The 20670-nt window shown below is 44.6% G+C and overlaps 2 protein-coding genes across 2 annotated transcripts; both read left to right on the top strand.

Annotated features, from left to right (window-relative positions):
- Positions 1-1711: 1711 nt before the first annotated feature.
- On the top strand, positions 1712-9162 carry LOC109199734 (E3 ubiquitin-protein ligase TRIM21-like). The gene is made up of 2 exons (XM_019355047.1): positions 1712-1796; positions 7231-9162. Exon 2 carries the CDS (start codon positions 7240-7242, stop codon positions 8893-8895), a length of 1656 nt encoding a protein of 551 aa, XP_019210592.1. The 5' UTR covers positions 1712-1796; positions 7231-7239; the 3' UTR covers positions 8896-9162.
- A 4552-nt stretch (positions 9163-13714) lies between these two features.
- LOC109199738 (uncharacterized) lies at positions 13715-15256 on the top strand. The gene is made up of 4 exons (XM_019355050.2): positions 13715-14121; positions 14409-14462; positions 14560-14970; positions 15074-15256. The coding sequence occupies exons 1-4, from the start codon at positions 13932-13934 to the stop codon at positions 15217-15219; spliced, it is 801 nt and encodes a 266-aa protein (XP_019210595.1). The 5' UTR covers positions 13715-13931; the 3' UTR covers positions 15220-15256.
- Positions 15257-20670: the final 5414 nt, after the last annotated feature.

The raw sequence follows: 20670 nt of genomic DNA, 5'->3' as shown, positions 1-20670 counted from the left end.
TTCTTTTTAGATTACCGTTACTTTCCCGTAGGAATGCTGCGTTACTGCTTTACTAAATCCAGGATTTTTTTTGCGAGAATGTCTCATGACAGTGACGTAAGCGACGTTCGTGACAACAGCTGTCTGCAGATCAACAATGGATAATATATCAAGTACGGGAGAGAGTATGTGCGTGCAGCGTTTAAAGCGTGGAAGTACTGACCTTATTTTGAGTTTGATTCCATAAAAAGTGACAAAAACATTAGTGTCCTTTGTGCGTAGGAAGAAAACTTCTTTTTACAGCGAAAAAAAACCTCTTAACTTCCAAGCTTAAGCGCTGAGTGCGCTACGACTGTAATGGGAAATTCATAGAGAAACTCGTGGATTCTTCCACTGCCGGCTGCGGCACACCTGCACCAGGGTAAACCTCCGCCTACCCCACTCCTGCTTTACAGGTGAAAATAGAGCAACAGGACCGCTAGTTTTTGATTTTATTTATTTTCTGCTGTGTTTTACTTGCATCTATTTGAAAGACTGAGTGTAAACAAAAAAAAAAATTTATTTTATGTGCTGGAATGTGCAGAAAATAGCTTTAAATGTTAAACAAATTTCTTCCAGTCAGAGAATGTTGCATATAATTTAATCTTTGCTTGATGCATAAAGTTAAAAGATTAAAACTAATAAAATAAGTTTTAAAAAGAGACTTTTCCATTTGATTACATTTTGTATGATGGATTATGCAGAAAAAGTAGAATTGGGTTGAAAGATCTATCACTTTATCACCTATTCAGGTTGTAAATCGTGTTTTTAAAAAAGTAACTAAGTAATTAATTACTTTAGAAAATAGGTAATCAGTAAAGTAACAGGATTACTTTTGGGGGTAAGTAATCAGTAATTAGTTACTGATTACTTTTTCAAATAACTTAAACAAAACACTGGGCACAACACAGAAGAGCCACCTCGTTAGGCCAGGACTCTGCAGTCTAATTACACCTACAGGCCAGTGGACACTCTTTCACTGATGAGGATGTACACATCCTGGACAGGGAGGAACGCTGGTTTGAGTGCGGAGTCAAGGAGGCCAAGGGGGCCTAAGGGTACATCTTTCACCATCTTACAATGCTGTGATTGCAGCCATTCCCAAACTCTCTGTGAATGGTACTCATGGCCATTGATCAGTGGGCTTTGGTCAGTGGTTGTTGATCAATGGTCATGAGAATTTGCATAATTATGATTAAGGAACTGACCTCCCAGCCCATTGTTCCTTCAGTGGGCTGGTTTCAGTCATTATGCAAATGTCCTGTTTATAAGATTGGGGAAACCTGCAGTCAGCTGAGACTGAAGAAGTCACTTGGATGAGTGACGAAACGTTTCTCCCACAAAACGCTATGTCTAGATGAACAGAATCAACTTTTAGAGATAGTACTTGGAGTATTTTTAACAGTAGTACTTCTACTTCAGTACAGACTGTGTGTACTTTTACCACCTGTGTCTGAGACCTCCTTCAGGGCCCACCTGAAGCTCTCAGTCTGCTGTCGAAAAAGGAAATCCAGGTGAGTTTCTCCTGATCATCTGAGGCCGTCATTACTGTGTGAACTTTACCCACACACCACTCCTCACTCCTCCCACCCGCTGCACACAGTCACTGAGTACAGACCGGCTGATAAAGGGAGAGGCAGGAAGAGGCGGAGCAAAGACGTCAAAGTCATTTTCCATAAGTGAAAGTGTGAGAGAGCAGCAGCAGAGCTGCAGTCGAGTCCTGTTTGTCTCTACAAGAAGATTCACTGGAGTCCATCAGGTTTCTCTCAGCAACAGTGGTGAGTGCAGCTGATCACACTTCCTGTTTCTACACAAATCTTCACTCTGTTCACTTCATGCGGACTCATCACAGTCACACTGGATCCATAGAAATCTGCTCATGTAACCACAGATCCACTGTAGGAACATCGAGCTGCTGCTTCAGTCTCACTGTGGCTCTGCTCAGGACTGTGGACTCAGTCTGTGCTCTGGACTTCAGACTGACTCCACACTTCCTGGTTATTCATCACTTCCTGTTCCTATTAGATTGATTCTGGATCTGATTGATCATAAGGATTACAGACGTGAAAACACCTGTTTATTCTTTATTGATATAAAGCCTTTGATACTGTAAACCAGCAGATTTTGGTCAGTACTTCAAAAAGTCATTCAGACATTTTACAAAGAGAGATTATCTGACTTAGTGTATCCTGTAAGAGTCACAGATGTTCCTGAATCATTCAGAAAACAGTCGATGCTGCACTTTATAACTAAATGTGGAAACATAAATCTCATTATTTAAACAGATGTGTTTAAATCATCCTGATAATCGAGGCTTTAAATATGTCAGAGTTCACACATCAGCTGTGATATTCAAGCTGAACTGGATCAAACATGTCATCAGACACAAACATAGATGATGGTGTTTAATCCCAAAGCTTATTTAAACAAACTGGAGGACAGAATTCCTCCTTAAATGTGATTTTGATCAACAAAATCCACTGATCTCATTTTCACACACAGGCTTTATCATGGTGGCTTCTTCTCTACAAACATCATTTTCCCCACATACACCTTTGATTTGGACAAACAAATATATGAAACACAAAAATAAATCAATGTTTTCTGAGAAATGGATCCAGAATATAATGAATGATGTATCCCAGTGAATGAATGGAGAAGTTCATCTTCTTCCATATCCTGAGTTTGTGAGGAGCTGTGATGTTCCAGTATCTGTGAGAAAAAACAGGACAGTTTTTAATGACGCACAAATGGACCAAATATACAGTTGTTAAGTTGTTAAGTACCTCTCCGTGAATCGCTACCTTATCGTGGTGGAGGGGTTTGTGTGTCACAGGGATCCCAGGGGCTATGTTGTCTGGGGGCTTTTGCCCCCTGGTAGGGTCTCCCATGGCAAATTGGTCCTGGGTGAGGGACCAGACAAAGAGCGATTCAGAAGACCCATATGAAAAGAACATCGAGGGAACAGTTTACCCTGCCCGGGATAGGGTTACCGGGGCCCCGCCCTGGAGCCAGGCCCGGGGAGGGTGCCCGAGGGCGAGCGTCTGGTGGCCGGGCCTTAGTCCATGGGGCCCGGCCGGGCACAGCCCGAAGAGGAGACATGGGCCCATCCTCCCGCAGGCCCACCACCCGCAGGAGGCGCCATAGGGGTCGGGTGCATTGTGTGTCGGGCGGCGGCCAGGAGCGGAGGCCCTGGCGGACCGATCCCCGGCTGCCAAGACTGGCAATAGGGACATGGAATGTCACCTCTCTGGTGGGGAAGGAGCCTGAGTTAGTGCGTGAGGTTGAGAAGTACCGGCTAGATATAGTCGGGCTCACCTCTACGCATGGCTTGGGCTCTGGAACTAGTCTCCTGGAGAGGGGCTGGACTCTGTCTCAGTCTGGAGTTGCCCCTGGTGAGAGGCGGCGGGCTGGGGTGGGTATTCTAATATCCCCCGGCTTGCTGCCGGTACGTTGGGGTTTTTCCCGGTGGATGAGAGGGTTTGTTCCCTGCGCCTCAGGGTCGGGGAACGGGTCCTGACTGTCATCTGCGCTTATGCGCCGAGTGGCAGTTCAGAGTACCCAGCCTTCTTAGAGTCCCTGGGGGGGGTGCTGGAAGGTGCCCCACCTGGAGACTCTGTTGTCCTACTGGGAGACTTCAATGCTCACGTGGGTAACGACAGCGAGACCTGGAGGGGGGTGATTGGGAGGAACGGCCTCCCTGATCTGAACCCGAGTGGTGTTTTGTTATTGGACTTCTGTGCAAATCACAGTTTGGCCATAACGAACACCTTGTTCGAACATAAGAGTGTCCATAAGTGCACGTGGCACCAGGATGCTCTAGGCCGCAGGTCGATGATCGATTTTGTAATCGTATCACCAGACCTGCCACCATATGTTCTGGACACTCGGGTAAAGAGAGGGGCTGAGCTGTCAACTGATCACCACCTGGTGGTGAGTTGGATCAGGTGGCGGGGGAGGACGCTGGACAGACCCGGTGCACCTAAACGCGTAGTGAGGGTGTGCTGGGAACGTCTAGCAGAGGCCCCAGTCCGCGAGATCTTCAACGCACACCTCCGGCAGAGCTTCAACAACATTCCGAGGGAGACTGGGGACATTGAGTCCGAATGGACCATGTTCAGCGTCTCCATTGCTGAAGCTGCTGCATTGAGCTGCGGCCGCAAGGTGGTTGGTGCCTGCCGTGGTGGTAATCCCCGAACCAAATGGTGGACACCAGAGGTGAAGGGAGCCACCAGGCTGAAGAAGGAATCCTATCGGGCTTGGTTAGCCTGTGGGACTCCAGAGGCAGCTGACAGGTATCGACAGGCCAAGCGGAATGCGGCTCGGGCAGTGGCTGAAGCAAAAACTCGGGTGTGGGAGGAGTTCGGAGAGGCCATGGAAAAAGACTTTCGGACTGCCTCGAAGAGATTCTGGCAAACCGTCAGGCATCTCAGGAGGGGAAAGCGGTGCTCTACCTGCACTGTGTATAGTGCTGGCGGTGCGCTGCTGACGTCGACTGAGAAAATTGTCAGACGGTGGAAGGAATACTTCGAGGATCTCCTTAATCCCACTGACAAGTCTTCCGAGGAGGAAGCAGAGTCTGGGGATGAGGGGAATGACCCGCCAATTTCTGGGGTCGAGGTCACTGAGGCAGTTAAACAACTCCTCGGTGGCAGAGCCCCTGGTGTTGATGAGGTCCGCCCCGAGTTCCTGAAGGCTCTGGACGTTGTAGGGCTGTCCTGGTTGACACGCCTCTACAATGTTGCGTGGAGATCAGGGGCAGTACCCCTGGACTGGCAGACCGGGGTGGTGGTCCCCATCTTTAAGAAGGGAGACCGGAGGGTGTGTTCCAACTACAGGGGGATCACACTCCTCAGCCTCCCTGGGAAAGTCTATGCCAGAGTGCTGGAAAGGAGAGTTCGTCCGTTAGTCGAACCTCGGATACAGGAGGAACAATGCGGTTTTCGTCCTGGTCGCGGAACACTGGACCAGCTCTTTATCCTCTCGAGGATACTTGAGGGTGCATGGGAGTTTGCCCAACCAGTCTACATGTGTTTTATGGACTTGGAGAAGGCATTCGACCATGTCCCTCGGGGTGTCCTGTGGGAGGTGTTGCGGGAGTATGGGGTGTCTGGCCCATTGCTACGGGCCATTCGATCCCTATACAACCGTTGTAAGAGTTTGGTTCGCATTGCCGGCAATAAGTCGGACTCGTTTCCGGTGGGTGATGGGCTCCGCCAGGGCTGCCCTTTATCACCGATTCTGTTCATAATTTTTATGGACAGGATTTCTAGGCGCAGCCAAGTGGCGGAGGGCTTTCACTTCGGTGGCCTCAGAATCTCATCTCTGCTTTTTGCGGATGATGTGGTTCTGATGGCTTCATCGGGTGGGGGCCTCCAGCTCGCACTGGAACGGTTCGCAGCCGAGTGTGAAGCAGCGGGAATGAGAATCAGCACCTCCAAATCTGAGGCCATGGTTCTCAGCCGGAAAAGGGTGGAGTGCCCACTCCGGGTCGGGGATGAGTTCCTGCCCCAAGTGGAGGAGTTTAAGTATCTCGGGGTCTTGTTCGCGAGTGATGGGAGAAGGGAGCCGGAGATCGACAGATGGATTGGTGCTGCGGCTGCAGTGATGCGGACGCTGCACCGGTCCATCGTGGTGAAGAGGGAGCTGAGTGTAAAAGCGAGGCTCTCAATTTACCGGTCGATCTACGTCCCTACCCTCACCTATGGCCACGAGCTGTGGGTAGTGACCGAAAGAACGAGATCGCGGATACAAGCGGCAGAAATGAGCTTCCTCCGAAGGGTGGCTGGCCTCTCCCTTAGAGATAGGGTGAGAAGTTCGGCCATCCGGGAGGGGCTCAGAGTAGAGCCGCTGCTCCTCCACATCGAAAGGAGCCAGTTGAGGTGGTTCGGGCATCTGACAAGGATGCCCCCTGGGCGCCTCCTGGGTGAGGTGTTCCGGGCATGTCCCACCGGGAGGAGGCCCCGGGGCAGACCCAGGACGCGCTGGAGAGATTATATCTCTCGGCTGGCCTGGGAACGCCTTGGTGTTCCCCCGGATGAGCTGGAGGAGGTGGCTGGGGAGAGGGAGGTCTGGGCTTCTCTGCTTAGGCTGCTGCCCCCGCGACCCGACCTCGGATAAAGCGGATGAGGATGGATGGATGGATGGAAGTTGTTAAGTTTGTGTTTAGGATGAACCAGTTTGTGTCTGAATGTGTTGCTGGGTCTCCACCAGTTACTCTTAGAACTGAAGAAGCTTCTCTCATGAAACGTCTTCAAGAACCTTAAAGAAGTTGTAATATTCACAATGGTGTGGTGTCTCTTTAATGTAACATAAGTTTATGATGTCATTAGTGTGCGCCACTGCCCTCTGTGATTTATGGGAGCAACATGCTTGCACGTGAGTACATGGAGAGAAACAGACTTTGTATGTTTTACCTCTCCAGAAACCCTTTGCAACACTACAGGTTGTATGAACACTGTCATGTTTGATAAGCAGCAACTGTTCAACCGGGCCTTGTATGGTTGATGAAGAGAATGTGCATCAAAGGATACACTGTGGAAATCCCAGTACCAGTGTGATCGTGTATTCCTACTATCCTGCTAAGGTTTCTACCGCCTCCTCTGTCAAAGGAGTTTGCAAAGAAAAGCGTCTGGACTTCTTTAAGTTGCTTGAAGACGTTTCACCTCTCATCCGAGAACCTTCTTCAGTTCTAAGGTCAAATGGCCGAGAGTCCCAGATTTAAACCCAGTGGGAGTATCCCCCAAAAGGGGGACAAAGGACCCCCTGGTGATCCTCTAATCACATGAGCCAAGGTGTGAAAGCGGGTGTGGGTCCCAATCAGCCAGGGTTTCGGGTGAGCTCATTGTGAAACCTGGCCCCACCTTGTCATGTGATTTCCGGAAGTCAGATGGCCCAGGATGTGAGTGGGCGTTAAGGCGTCTGGGAAGGATCTCAAAACTGGATTATAGATGGCAGACAGTTGGTGTCGTAAACCACCGCCTCTGTTCAAAGATGGTCGCTCACAGTGGACATAGATGGCCTCTTTCACTCCTCTTTCAAACCATCTGTCCATACCGCCTCCTCTCAACCACTGAACACAAGCCACCATTACAAAGTCCAGACGCTTTTCTTTCTAAGCTCCTCAGACTACTGTCGCTTGTTTCTCTCTTTTTAAAAATGAAATTTAAAGTGAATTTTGAATCAAATGTGTTTCTTTTCTTTCTCCCTCAGAGTGCAGACATGTCTGCTGCCAGCAATCTGCGATCTGAAGATCAGTTTCTGTGCTGCATCTGTCTGGATGTGTTCACTGATCCAGTCTCTACACCATGTGGACACAACTTCTGCAAAACCTGCATCAGTCAGCACTGGGACATGAGTCAGAGCTGTCAGTGTCCCATGTGTAAAGAGACTTTCTACACTAGACCTCAGCTGAGGGTCAACACCTTCATCTCTGAGATGGTTGCTCAGTTCAGACGTGAAGCTCAGCAGAAAGCCAGCAGCAGCAGCTCAGAGCAACAAGCTGCCAAACCAGGAGAAGTTCCCTGTGACGTCTGCACTGGAACCAGACTGAAGGCCCTGAAGTCCTGCCTGGTGTGTCAGACCTCCTACTGTCAGACTCACCTGGAGCCTCATCTGACAGTGAAACGTCTGAAAAGACATCAGCTGATTGATGCTGTGGAGAACCTGGAAGGCAGGATGTGCACGAAGCACGATAAACATATGGAGCTGTTCTGTAAGACCGACCAGACATGTGTCTGCATGCTCTGCTCTGTTTCAGACCACATGAACCACGAGTTTGTTCCTCTGAGAGAAGAATATGAAGGAAAGAAGGCAGAGCTGGAGAAGACAGAGGCTGAGATTCAGCAGATGATCCAGAAGAGACGACTGAAGATTCAGGAGATCACAGAGTCGGTGAAGATGAGTAAAGATGCTGCAGACAGACAGAAAGCAGAAGGTGTTCAGGTATTCACTGCTCTGATGGAGTCTGAGAGACGCCTGAAGGAGCTCATGAAGGAGATCGAAGACAAACAGGAAACTACAGAGAAACAGGCTGAAGGTCTCATCAAAGATCTGGAACAGGAAATCTCTGAGCTGATGGAGAGAAGCTCTGAGGTGGAGCAGCTCTCACGCTCTGAAGACCACCTCCACCTCCTCCAAAGCTTCTCGTCCATGAAAGCTGCTCCACCCAGCAAGGACTGGACAGAGGTCAGAGTCCGTCCACCATCATATGAGGGGACTGTGGGGAGAGCTGTGGCTCAGCTGGAGGAGACAATCAGGAAACTCATGAAGAAGAAGCTGTTTGAGGCTGAGCTGCAGAGGGTGCAGCAGTATGAGGTGGATGTGACTCTGGATCCCGATACAGCTCATCCTGCTCTCATCCTGTCTGATGATGGAAAACAAGTGTACTGTGGTGATGTGAGGAAGAAACTTCCAGACAACCCAGAGAGATTTTCTCTGTGTGCTTGTGTTTTAGGAGAGCAGAGTTTCTCTTCAGGCAGATTTTACTTTGAGGTTCAGGTTAAAGGAAAGACTGAGTGGGATTTAGGAGTGGCCATAGAGTCGATCAACAGGAAGGGAAAAATCACACTGAGTCCTCAGGATGGTTTCTGGACTGTGAGGCTGAGAAATGGAAATGAGTACAGTGCTCGTGCTTCCCCTCCAGTCCCACTCTGTCTTCATCCTGGTCCTGAGAAGGTGGGGGTGTTTGTGGATTATGAGGAGGGTCTGGTCTCCTTTTATGATGTAGGTGCTGCAGCTCTGATCTACTCCTTTACTGGCTGTTCCTTCACTCACAAACTCCACCCATACTTCAGTCCCAGTCTGAATGATGGAGGTGAAAACTCTGCACCTCTGATCATCTGTCCTGTCAATCAAACTGAGTCGATCAACGACTGATTTTATTGGACGAACTGATTGATTTTTCTTGAAGGGACCAAATGAACATATTGAGTGTAAATCCTCTACAGTCTCCATGTTTCTATAGAATCTGATCATCAGGACTCTGATTCACACTTTGATTCTCATGCAGTTTGATTTGAACAGAAGAAAAGTTGAATCAGGAAATGTTCCCACTGATGGAGACTTGAGCTGAAGAGCAAATATCAGAGAATAAATGTCCAAAAGCTTCATTTACAATAAAGTTTGTTCAATGCTTTGAGTGAATCCAGACTCATGTGTGGCTGTTATACGGAGCATCAGAGTCCAGCTGAGTTATGTTGGATACAAACTGCTTATTTTGGCTCTGTGAGGATTTTTGTTCACTGAAAACTGATAAGACGGATAATATTCAAAGAACTCTGTAGAGATTGTGGGGATCACTCATAACCAGTGATAACCACTTTAAACTGTTGAGTTGAATTTATAATTTTAAATGCTTTTGAACGCTTTTTATAATCTTAAATGTTTATATGCAGATTACATTGCATAAAGGAAGGCCTAACTCTGAGTACACTCTGTGCCCAAATAGACAGGAAACTGCATGCTTTTGTAGAGCATGCTTTTGCAAAAGTGAAACTAAGCAGAGTGGAAGTGACTTGGGGCCTGAGCAAAGGGCCTGAATCTATTCAGCAACTTGTTGCATTGGAGTTTGCTTGGTAACAGATGACTCATGATTAAGCTTTTAGTAGTGGTTGTTGATTAAAACATTTATTCAATAGATTACATATACATAGTTTCAGTTAGGTTATTATGCACATGAGAATCGGCCTCTCTTCGCATAAGACAAAGTTCGTGTGAGGTCGACACACACACACGTACACATACACACATACAGAGTAGGTGAACTTAGGTCTAGGTGAGAGTTCAGACATATTTTGCTTGTAGCTGCATTTTGTGCCTGTATAAGTTTCAGTTTAGGATGTGCTGCTGATGTTCCAGACGATAAGCGGGTGTCCGGCAGTGACAGGAAGCGCCTGCCGTGGAAACGGAGACAATGTTCTTTTTAACTGTGTCAAAGTTGTAAACAGAACATTTTGTGGTTTTGAAACTTCTCCATGTCTGGTATCTGTTTGACGCATGAGGGGGCGTTATAATACCCTGATATTATAAAACCGTTGTGGTGTCGTTGTTGGGGTGAGATCTGATGCTGTCTGCGTACAGTGATCATCTCCCACGCGTGTGTTCATTAAAATCATCATTTGACTCCACCCGGCCGGATCAGTGTGTTATTTGGATTTTTCTCCTGTATCCCTCCTTAATTTTTGAACCTTAACATTTGGCGGCTTCGTCCGGTGGTTAAGGAGGGAGAGTGAGTTTGGAGGTGTAGACGGAGAAATCCGGGGTACGAGGTGGTCAGGCATGGGTCAGTGGTCGAAAGTGAGTGGGCATACGCCGGCGCATTAAAAAAGGTAAGGCACTACCTGTTGAATTATCTCCAAAGTGTGCCAAATTGGACAGTCAAAATTAAAAGTCCACTCACTGAAATTACTGGTAAATGTCTGTTTTGATTTTGGTGAAGGTTTTAATGAGAATTGTGGTTGAAGTAATGATAATGGAAGTTTATAAGTGACAGTACTGAGTTAAAGAGAATAAAGAAAGGAAAACAGTGAAAGTGAGTTCGAGGCTCACGTAGGAAATAGGTAATTGGTGAATTGTTTGTGACAGTTAAGTCTCAATTGAATATAAAGCCGGGCTTGGACATCAATAGAATTGCTTGTGTGATTTTATGGGGTGTTTTCAAAGTAATTAAATTATTTTAGGACGGGACTGGGATAGTCCTAGGAAGCGCAGAGCTCGGAGGTGACGCTCCCTCCTGGCCGTAGGACGCTCAGCCTTGACCTCTCGGCGAAGAGGGTTAGTCCAGTTTGGCAACCTGTGGGGTACGGGGCATCCCAGAATACGCTAAGTGATTGGATCACTTTTTACTGTCCGGGACAGTAGATTGCGCTTTTTTGGCCAGCAGAAACCGGGTTTCGGGCGTGAAACCTCAACTTAAAACTTCGGGGAAAGCCTTGGCTGTGAAATGCCAAAAATAGAGCTTCAGGCAAAGTTTGGGTTGGTTGACACTTTTAAATTGTGCTAGGACTGTAGAGATCAGGCCACGGCCCAGGGCCGAGGCTGGTGAAATTGATTGCAAAAAAACTCAGGGAGTTTATCCGCTGGGCGGTTATTATTAAATTTGTCGAAATTGTGTAGGTGTTAAAAGGCCTAAAAATCTGTGTAATTAAAAGACGTCTGTGTAATATAAAAAGTGAGACTGTGTGTGTGTGAGAAAATGCAAATTAGTAAGCTGTGAACTGCTTAAACCACAGTTGGTTTCACAAATATTGCTGCAAACATTGTTGAATGCGTGTGTTTAAGACGCCATTTATGTTTATTAGAGGGCTATAAATAAAGTTTTGAGTTGCTGTAGTGGATGTATAGTAATTGACTGAGTTTTGATATATATGGATTGAGTGCATTGTATAGACTTAAGACTAACATATTACTTTCAGTAGTAACCTCTCTTCAGCAATAAATGCTGGTGTGTTTTATTTTTTTTTCCATTTTATGTGTGTGCGTGAAATAAGGGCGTATTGTTTTTAGATCAAGACTTAGTAGAACTAAAGAGGGTCAGTAGACTGTAAATACAAAGAAAAAACTAAAAGAGTTCGATTAGTCTGTAGGAACAGAAAATATGGCTCTGTGTGGCTCTGTGTGACAGGAAGTAGTGTGTGACAGGAACTTAACATGCCCATAAAAGGAACTGACTGTGTCAAGGGAGAACCCAGAGAGAGAGGCGAGTTAAACTCTAGGCATATGAAGCAAATGGAGGTTTTAAGGAAAATAAATGAAAAGGATATTAATTGTATGCTTTAGTGTGTCAATACAGGTGGATTTCTCTCAACATGGAACCTTGAGTACAGCGGCAAAAGGCTAGAGTAACAGAATTGGGAAAACAGGCCAGGTTTTGGCTAAAATTTTACAGCTTGACCTCTCACTTTGTCCCGACCCTGAGAAGAAGCTCGAAGGACAATTAATCTCCTGATGAAGACCAACAGAACATCGTGGACTTGAAGACTTAACAGCAGGCAAAAGAAACTGCAACTGAAACATAACACTGATGACGACTGACGACTCCAGCAGCAGCATGAAAGAAAGCACGTGATGAAAGCATCCACGGTGAACTGCAGGCTGGTAAGAACAGTGTGACATGACTGTTTGAAGGCAATGAATGTGATATTTTGCCAGGCTAAGACTTAACCTAAAAGGAAAATACTGAAAAGATCAACAGAGAAGAACAAAAAGCTGACTGTGTTGCTGGAGATTTCAAGACAACACAGGACACTGTGAAGAGAGGGACAGGGACCAGTCAGAGGTCAAGCTCGGACGAGTTCGACTGCGAGAATACAGGATATAATTGGGTTGAAATTGAAGCCGGAATTCATGATTGTTTAGGGATGTCCACCACATCACAACAAAAAGTAAACAAAAGAAAGTAAAATAAAGAGAGAAAATAACTGACAATTATGTTAATGAATAGAAAACACACATACACAACTTGTTACATGTGAAATTATTTTTGGAAAGAATCAGAAGTGAGACAGTTTGAATCCAGAATTCAGTGAAAAGATGCATGAATTAAACCTTATTGTAACAAACATATGCAACAAAGAAAGCAGCTTACACTCCATTAGCATAAACGCAAGGAAGAACACGCTTAAGGAGGGATATTATACCCCTTATGTCAAAATATTCATGAGCTTTTTGAGTGTTAGGTTAAATGAATTATTCATGAGTTTGAAATGAATTATTCATGAGCTCAGGAAGTAAAAACGGAAGTAATTAAAATATGATATTCATAAAAATATGATATTCATAAAATTATGATATTCATCCAAAATATGCTAGTTCATTGCTTTTCTTCCCCCCAAAAAAGAACTAATTGATTATTTTAGAAAGTTTTTATATCAAATAGCATTCTTTTATTTTTAATCCATTAAAAACTTTTTCCTTTTTTTCCCTAAAGAAACGCCATCTGGTGGTGGGTCAGCGCATGACAGCGCATGAGTGCGCAGTGCGCGCGCCCCGCGCCTGTGTGTCTAGGCGCGCTCGTGCGCGCGCCTGACTCGGGACCGGGCCTGTGTCTCTGGGACCGTGTTTATGGGTGAAAATGTGTTAAACCAGTATAAATGTGCTTAGTTAAACTTGTGCTTTTGTAACGTTCAGTATGGCCAGACATACAGGGTGCATGCCTTGTGGGAAAACTTTATTTCAATTTATATGCATTTGTTTAATCCGAACAAAGAAATTTAAAATCAAACTCAGAGTCACAAAAAAACACTCGCGATCTCCGCGGCTCCCACCCGATCCTTAGGCAAATAAGCAGGGACAAACTCCTCAAAAACCCTCCGCGTTTTTCTCCAAAACCCTTAGGATAACTTGCAGGGAACCCCCCTATACCCAAAACCTTATATTCGATAACAGGGGAAATCCTGAAAAAATCCTTAGTCTTTTTTCTTCAAAAACAGCCCTCTCACTAGCTCCGTCTCAAATTCAGCGCAGAGTCTAAGTTCTTACTCGCGATCCTTAGGTAAAATAACCAGGAAACCTCCTGAAAAAACCCTAACCCTTTTCTCCAAAACCCTTAGAATAACTTGTAGGGAACCCCCGTATACCCAAAACCTTATACTCGATAACAGGGGAAATCCTGAAAAAAAGAAAACTCTTTTCTCCAAAAACCGCCCCTCTCACTAGCTCCGACTGAAAATTCAGCCCCAGAGTCTAAGTCCTACATCGCTCTTACTCGCACCGAACTGCTGCCAGAGCAGCATCTTTTTCCTTCTTGTTCGCTCCCCCGGCTCATCCCGAATGCTGCTTACCTCGTTCGAAATTTTGCGCCGGAGACCAACTCCGCCTCCCAGGTAAACCTTACTGCCCCGCTGCCAATCACATAACAAAGGGGCGGCTCCATTCGCACCCCGCTCACCCAATCGGATACAGGTCGGGTTTTTATGGTCCCCCCGCCGATGTTAAAACTTGCAACGGTGTCTCACAAGCCATCTGACTTCGGACGCGTGGACAACTACCGCCGCTCAGACCACTTCAACAATTGGCGGCACTCAGACCGAATTCACAATAATACCCCCGTCTCCAGACCACTTCAACAATTGGCGTCACTTTTACCTGTGTGCATATCAATCGGTAAGTGGTACTCTTGCTTTCTAACTACATTTTGCACTTTCCTTTTTTTCTCTCAAAAAGCTTTTCAAAGCCATCCAGAAATAGGTACTCTAACACCTGTAATACACTTTAAAAATATATATATATATAAGCTCCAGTTTATCACTCAGAGCTAAAAAAGTGCTTGAGTACACTAACCGCGATCATGTCCTCTTCAGGTACCTCTTTTTTTCTTACTCCTGTTCATATAATGCTTATATTTTACTGTATTTCCTGTTGTTTAAATACTCCTTGTTATTTCTTTTTAGACTCTGAAATAAGCCTGTTTGATTCTTCTCTTTTGGATAATCTCGATCAAATCGGTAGGTCTGCTTCATTCTTCTTGTCCCTCTTAACAGTTAATTGTACAAGAAAAACAAAACATTAACCCTCTTTTTAACTTATCAAACTTTTTTTCAGACATATCGGATTTGGACAACTATGTTTTTTCGAGTTCACCTAATTCTTCGCCCAGTTCATCACCACCACCGGTTTTAGAGCGAGTTACAGGCAAGAACATCCGTCTCTCGACCCGCGAGAGGCAGGCCTTGCTTTCTGCAAGGGCTCGCCCAGCTTCAGCTCCCCAGCGCCCCTCGGGGAAAAACCTGCATCTAACCGCCCGGGAGAGGGAACAACTGTTCGCGGCACACGCTCCCAGTGCCCCTGTCGGAGCTTCAGCACCCCAGCGCCCCTCGGGGAAAAACCTGCATCTAACCGCCTGGGAGAGGGAACAACTGTTCGCGGCACACGCTCCCAGTGCCCCCGCCGGAGCTTCTCCTCCTGCATCGGGACCAAGACATCCACAGCCCCTGCCTCTGAGATCCAATCTAGGTCAGTCACTCTCGCTTTTTCTTTTTCTCTCATTTTATAAAAAACTATCGCCTTTTCTATTAAACATCACTAACTAATTTGTATCTTACCCTCAAATTCTTAGGGCATCTCAGAAGGAGGCGTAGGAGGACCGTTAGGCCACTCAGGATAAGGAGCACAAGGCAAACATGCGGACAGCGAAACCAGCTCGCTTCCATCGCTCTTCGAGCTGTATCTCTGTTCGCTGAATTAGTGCAACTCATCTTATAATAAGGTTTTATTTTATTTTATTGTTTTTTATTTTTTATTTTTTTATTTTATTTTTTTTAAAATATATTCTTTGTTAAACAATAAAAAAAAAAAAAGGACAACCAGGAACAAGATATTACAGACCCCTTTCTTGCTTTAGAAATAGAGTTAGCCCGGCTAAATGAAAACGCCCATCATTCACAGAATACACCTCCGCAGAATCATGAACAACCTGAGGTGATCAATAATAATAACGATCCTCTAGAACTGATTGATTTAGCTCTTGCACAACTAGCCCATAGTGAAAGTGCCCCCCAGAATAACACTGAGAATTTAGGAGTGGAGCATGCTGAGGCTCATTCTCAGCAAAACATTGCCTCTTCTGACCCTTTCGCCGCTCTTAATAGTGCTTTAGAAGCCTTAGCACAAATACAGCACGAGGTTCAAATACCTCCAGAATTATTGAGTCAAATAAACAGGTTAAATGAAAATAATTTTAATGATAGCCAGCATTCGCTCAGCTCTACACCAGGCGGTGAGTCTGTTAACCACAGTCCACCCCCACCGTTGTTAAGCGGTTTCAACAATAGTCCGCATTTGCTCAGTTCTCCCCCAATAAACAATGCTCGCAATCACCCCTTTCAACAAGGGGGTAATCCAGACCAGAGCTGCGCCAGCAATTCACCACAACCGTCTATAGTTGTCAGAAATAAATTTAATAACGTTCAAATTAGAGAAATTTTGAATTTCCCTCCTCCAAACGATATACCTGATTATGCACACTATTATCAAGGCATAATGGGCGGGGCCCGAGAAATAACAAGCAGGATTTTCTCCCATGCACGTCCAGGTGATCTTATACAATTAGAGTTGATAGGCCAACAGCTACAAAATAATGTTTCAGTCATTTTAAGGGACAATTGTGATTTAAGTGAATTTGAAAATCTATTCCTGAGAACCGTGCAGTCAAATTGGTCCGTTATGTGTGAAGGCTCACTTGAGCTCGTAGCTCAGATAGTTAGACCCCCAACCGGTAGTGGAAAGAGACATCTTAGTCACATACTCAACAATGAAATTGTCAGAAAGAAGAGGCGCTTTTTATATGTGGTTCATAACCCGTTCAACAGGTTATGTTTTTCAATAAGTCTTGCCCACCTTCTGCACCCCGATCTTAACGATCAACAAGCAGAGGTTTTCGGTAGAGAAATTCAGCAAAAAGCTGGTCTAAATGATCAAACGCCTGTGGGTTTTAATCAAATAATTACATTTGAAATGTTACTCGGATGTAAAATTATAGTATTTTACCGTAACGAAAACGATCGCAGCCTTTGTAAATTTCAAACTAGTACACCAAATACAGAAAAAACCCTTTGTTTATTTTTATTTGACAATCATTACTATGCTATCAAAAATCTAAAAGGATTTATGGGTACAGCTTATATATGTAATCATTGTTACACGGGGTACAACCACGTGTTATCGCACTTCTGTCCTGCTCGCTGCTCAGTCTGTATGCAGCCTGACTGCAGCCAACATTCCCTCTCTCCTATTCTGTGTAGCGATTGTAATCGCACCTGTCGTTCTTCCTATTGTTTCGAGAGCCATAAAAAACTCCTGCAGAGGTGTGAAAGACTCGCCAGCAACTGCGAGCTCTATAAAAAATGTGCCAAGTGTTCGAGACTTTATTATATTCCTGTAAAAGGTAAACCCCACAAATGTGCTAAGAGTAAATGCCCAATCTGTCGCCAGGAAATCTCTACTGATCAGCAAACGCATCAGTGCTACATGCAGGTTTTAGAACGCCAGACAAAACACAACAACAAGTTGATTTTTTATGATTTTGAAACGTTTGTAAACGAAAGCGGTGAGCACACTCCTTTTCTGGTTTGTACAAAAACTTCAGATGGTAAATCCTGGAACTGTCAGGGCGAGGACTGTGCGGAAAAGTTTCTCGCTCATTTTAGACGTCCACTCTTTAAGGGCTGTATTTTTATCGCCCATAATGCAAAAGCTTTTGATGGCTATCTTATTTTAAGGCTAATGTGTAAGCTAGGTCTAAAACCAACTTTGCTTATGCAAGGGTCCAAAGTCATCAGCTTTACAGACACAGACTTTAATCAAAGATACATGGACTCCAGCTGCTTTCTCCCTATGCCCCTGTCAGGTATCCCAAACACTATGGGTTTTCAAGACAGCGTTAAAGGTTACTTTCCACACTCTTTCAGTTCCAGAGAAACTCTAAAATATGTAGGCCCCTATCCGCCCCCTTCCGCCTACAGTCTGGAGCGGATGACAACGCAAGGCAGGCATGATTTTTACAAATGGTATGATTCAGTCAGCTCCGGTACCTTCAATTTCATGAAAGAGGCCCTGTCATACTGTGAAAACGATGTTGAAATTCTGGCTCGGGGTTGCACATTGTTTAGAAACGGTTTTATTGAAGAGACAGGAGTAGATCCTTTCAGCCGCAACACACTTGCAAGTGCCTGCCTGAAAACTTATTTAACAAATTTCTTGCCAGCCAATTCTTTAGCAATACCATGTCCCCTAAATTACCGTAATCAGGCCAAATCATTTTCCTCTGCCTCAATTCAATGGCTAGAATATCTCTCGTACACACAAGGTGTTTTTATCACACATGCGCTCAATCAAGGAGAAAAAAAGCTCGGTAGTTATTATGTAGATGGATATTCCGAAATTAACGGTAAAATATACGTTTGGGAATTTTTGGGTTGTTACTTTCATGGGTGTGTTAAGTGCTTTTCAAATCAGTCCGACATTAATCCCTTGTTAGACCTAACTTTTGCAGAGCTAAACAGCAGCACTGAAGAAAGACTCGCTAGATTGAGAGCTGAGCATAACGTGTGTCTTGTTACAATCTGGGAGCATGAGTGGACCGAGTTAAAACGTAGTGATGAGAGTGTAATCCGCTTTCTCAAACGTTACGATCCACCAGAGCCTTTGAACCCACGCCATGCCCTCTTCGGAGGGCGTACAAGCCCTGCACGGCTGCGCTGCAGTGCAGGCCCTGGGGAGAGAATCAGTTATGTGGATGTTACCTCGCTTTATCCGTTTGTAAATAGCACCTGTAGTTACCCCTTAGGACATCCTCAAATAATCTTTCGAAATTTTCAGCACCCTAAAAACTACTTTGGGTTTATCAAAGCGGTTGTATACCCACCCAGAGCACTCTATTTTCCAGTTTTACCCTATAAAACTAAGTCAGGAAAGCTTCTCTTTACCCTCTGTCGCACCTGTGCTGAAATGAACAACCAACAGGGGGTGTGTAACCATAGCAACGAGGAGAGAGCACTCAAAGGGGTTTGGACCAGTCCAGAATTTAATCTTGCCTTAGAAAAGGGCTATCAAATAAGTCGAATCACCAAGGTATGGCACTTTGAGAAACAGTAACACAATATTCACAGACTATGTGCATCATTTCCTGCGCAAAAAACAAGAAGCTTCAGGCTACCCATCAGATGTTGTAACTGAGGAGGATAAACAGCTTTACATTAAAGACTACCAGGCTAAGCAAGGCATCACTTTGGACCCTGAAAATATAAAACTAAACCCTGCTAAAAGACAAATGGCCAAACTGTGTTTAAACTCTTTTTGGGGAAAATTTGGCCAGAGAAATAATCTCACACAGAGCAAACTGGTGAGTGACCCCGAGGAATTCTTTAATCTGATGTTTTCGCCAAAATACAAAGTGACCTATTTCTCTTTTGTCAGTGAGGATGTAGCGCTTATTCAATGGTGTTATGGCGATCTCTGTACCCCATTGCCAAACTCCACAGATAACATCTTCATTGCGGCCTTCACTACTTCATATGGGCGTATGAAACTCTACAGTTATTTGGATCAGTTGCAGGAGAGAGCAATTTACTACGATACTGACAGTGTTGTTTATCTCACCAAACAAAATCAATCTGAACTAGAATTAGGTAGATATTTGGGTGACCTCACTAATGAACTAGAGCAGGATGATTTCATTACAGAGTTTGTTGCAGCTGGACCCAAAAGCTATGGCTATATGACCAAAAAAGGTAAAGTTGTCTTGAAAGCAAAAGGGATCACACAAACACACGATGTCTGCGAAAGGGTCAACTTTGAATCTGTGAAAAACCTGGTTGACAATTACATTGATAACAGTGAAGGAGGGTCTACACTTGAGGCACCACAGCACACTATCCTTCGTAATAAAGCTGGGTTTTCACTGAAAAATTCATCATTCCCCAAAAAATTCCGGGTTGTTTATGACAAGCGTAGATTGCTGCCAGGAGGTCTCACTTTGCCCTTTGGTTATTGATTAATCTTGTTTTTTGTTTTTCTTTTTGTTTTTTCTTTTTTGTTTGTTTTTGGATGTTTTTTAAAAATGTTTCAACCTGCTTTAATCGAGTTTGATCCCAGACTTCATGTGCCATTTTCCTGTATGGTTGTTGGGCCAAGTGGCTCGGGAAAGACATTTTTTGTGAAATCTGTATTGGAAAACTGTGTACATGTTTTGAACAAGCTTATTGACAATGTTGTGTGGGTTTATACATCCTTTCAGCCTCTGTATTCTGAGCTTCAAGAGAAAAATAAAAGTATTAAATTCATTGAAGGTCTGCCTGAATCTTTTGAAGATGAGAGTTTGTTCCCCTCACACCAAAGTCATCTCATTGTACTGGATGATGTTATTTTTCAAGCAGCTAATCATCCAGAAGTGGTCCGGATTTTCACTCAATACAGACACCATAAAAATATGAGCATAATGTTTTTGACACAAAATGTGTTTTTACAAGGCAAACACAGCAGGACGATCAGTCTGAACAGTACTTATATGGTGTTATTTAAAAACCCTCGTGATAAATTACAAGTTAATACACTAGCTAGACAAATATGCCCAGGACGTGTGCATTTCTTTTTGGAGAGTTTTGAAGAAGCCACGAGAGAGCCACACGGATATTTATTGATAGATTTAACCCCCACCTGTCCAGAGCAGCTAAGACTGAGAACAGGGATACTGCCCTCAGAACAGCTGTGTGTTTTCTTACCCAAGAAAAAATAACAGAAACAATGTCTGTAAGATTGAGAAGAAACTTTGCTTTGCTGAAAACACTAACCAGAAGCTCGCCTAAAATTCGTAAGGTTATTTTACAAGAATGCTCACCTGATTTAATTCAGGCTATTTGTGAGATTTGTATGAATCTCTTAAAAGGAAATATTCCAATCACACAATGCCAGCATCACAAGCTGAAACGATACAAGGAGACGATCAGACAGATGGCATGCCGAAAGGATGCAATCAGGAAGAAGAAAAAATTATTGAATCAAAAAGGAGGTTTTCTTTTACCGCTCCTCACAACAGTTTTACCCATGGTAGCTGATTTAGCTATAGGCGCAATCCGTAAATAACAATGCAGAAAATGTATTTGATCTCACCTGACCAGATCAAACGCTTACAGGAAACACATGCAAATGCTTCTCGAC

This window comes from Oreochromis niloticus, unplaced genomic scaffold, assembly GCF_001858045.2.
Source record: "Oreochromis niloticus isolate F11D_XX unplaced genomic scaffold, O_niloticus_UMD_NMBU tig00000744_pilon, whole genome shotgun sequence".
Lineage (NCBI taxonomy): Eukaryota > Metazoa > Chordata > Actinopteri > Cichliformes > Cichlidae > Oreochromis > Oreochromis niloticus.
Note: the sequence above shows the minus strand (reverse complement) of the source record. Positions and strands in the feature narration are given on the sequence as shown.

What these genes read in the sequence shown, in the direction of transcription:
- LOC109199734 (XM_019355047.1), top strand. Translation starts at nt 7,240, where the DNA reads ATGTCTGCTGCCAGCAATCTGCGATCTGAAGATCAGTTTCTGTGCTGC.
- LOC109199738 (XM_019355050.2), top strand. Translation starts at nt 13,932, where the DNA reads ATGGTCCCCCCGCCGATGTTAAAACTTGCAACGGTGTCTCACAAGCCA. An exon ending in ACCTGTGTGCATATCAATCG is followed by an intron (nt 14,122 to 14,408) that starts GTAAGTGGTACT and finishes ATTTCTTTTTAG; the next exon opens with ACTCTGAAATAAGCCTGTTT. An exon ending in GCCTCTGAGATCCAATCTAG is followed by an intron (nt 14,971 to 15,073) that starts GTCAGTCACTCT and finishes TCAAATTCTTAG; the next exon opens with GGCATCTCAGAAGGAGGCGT.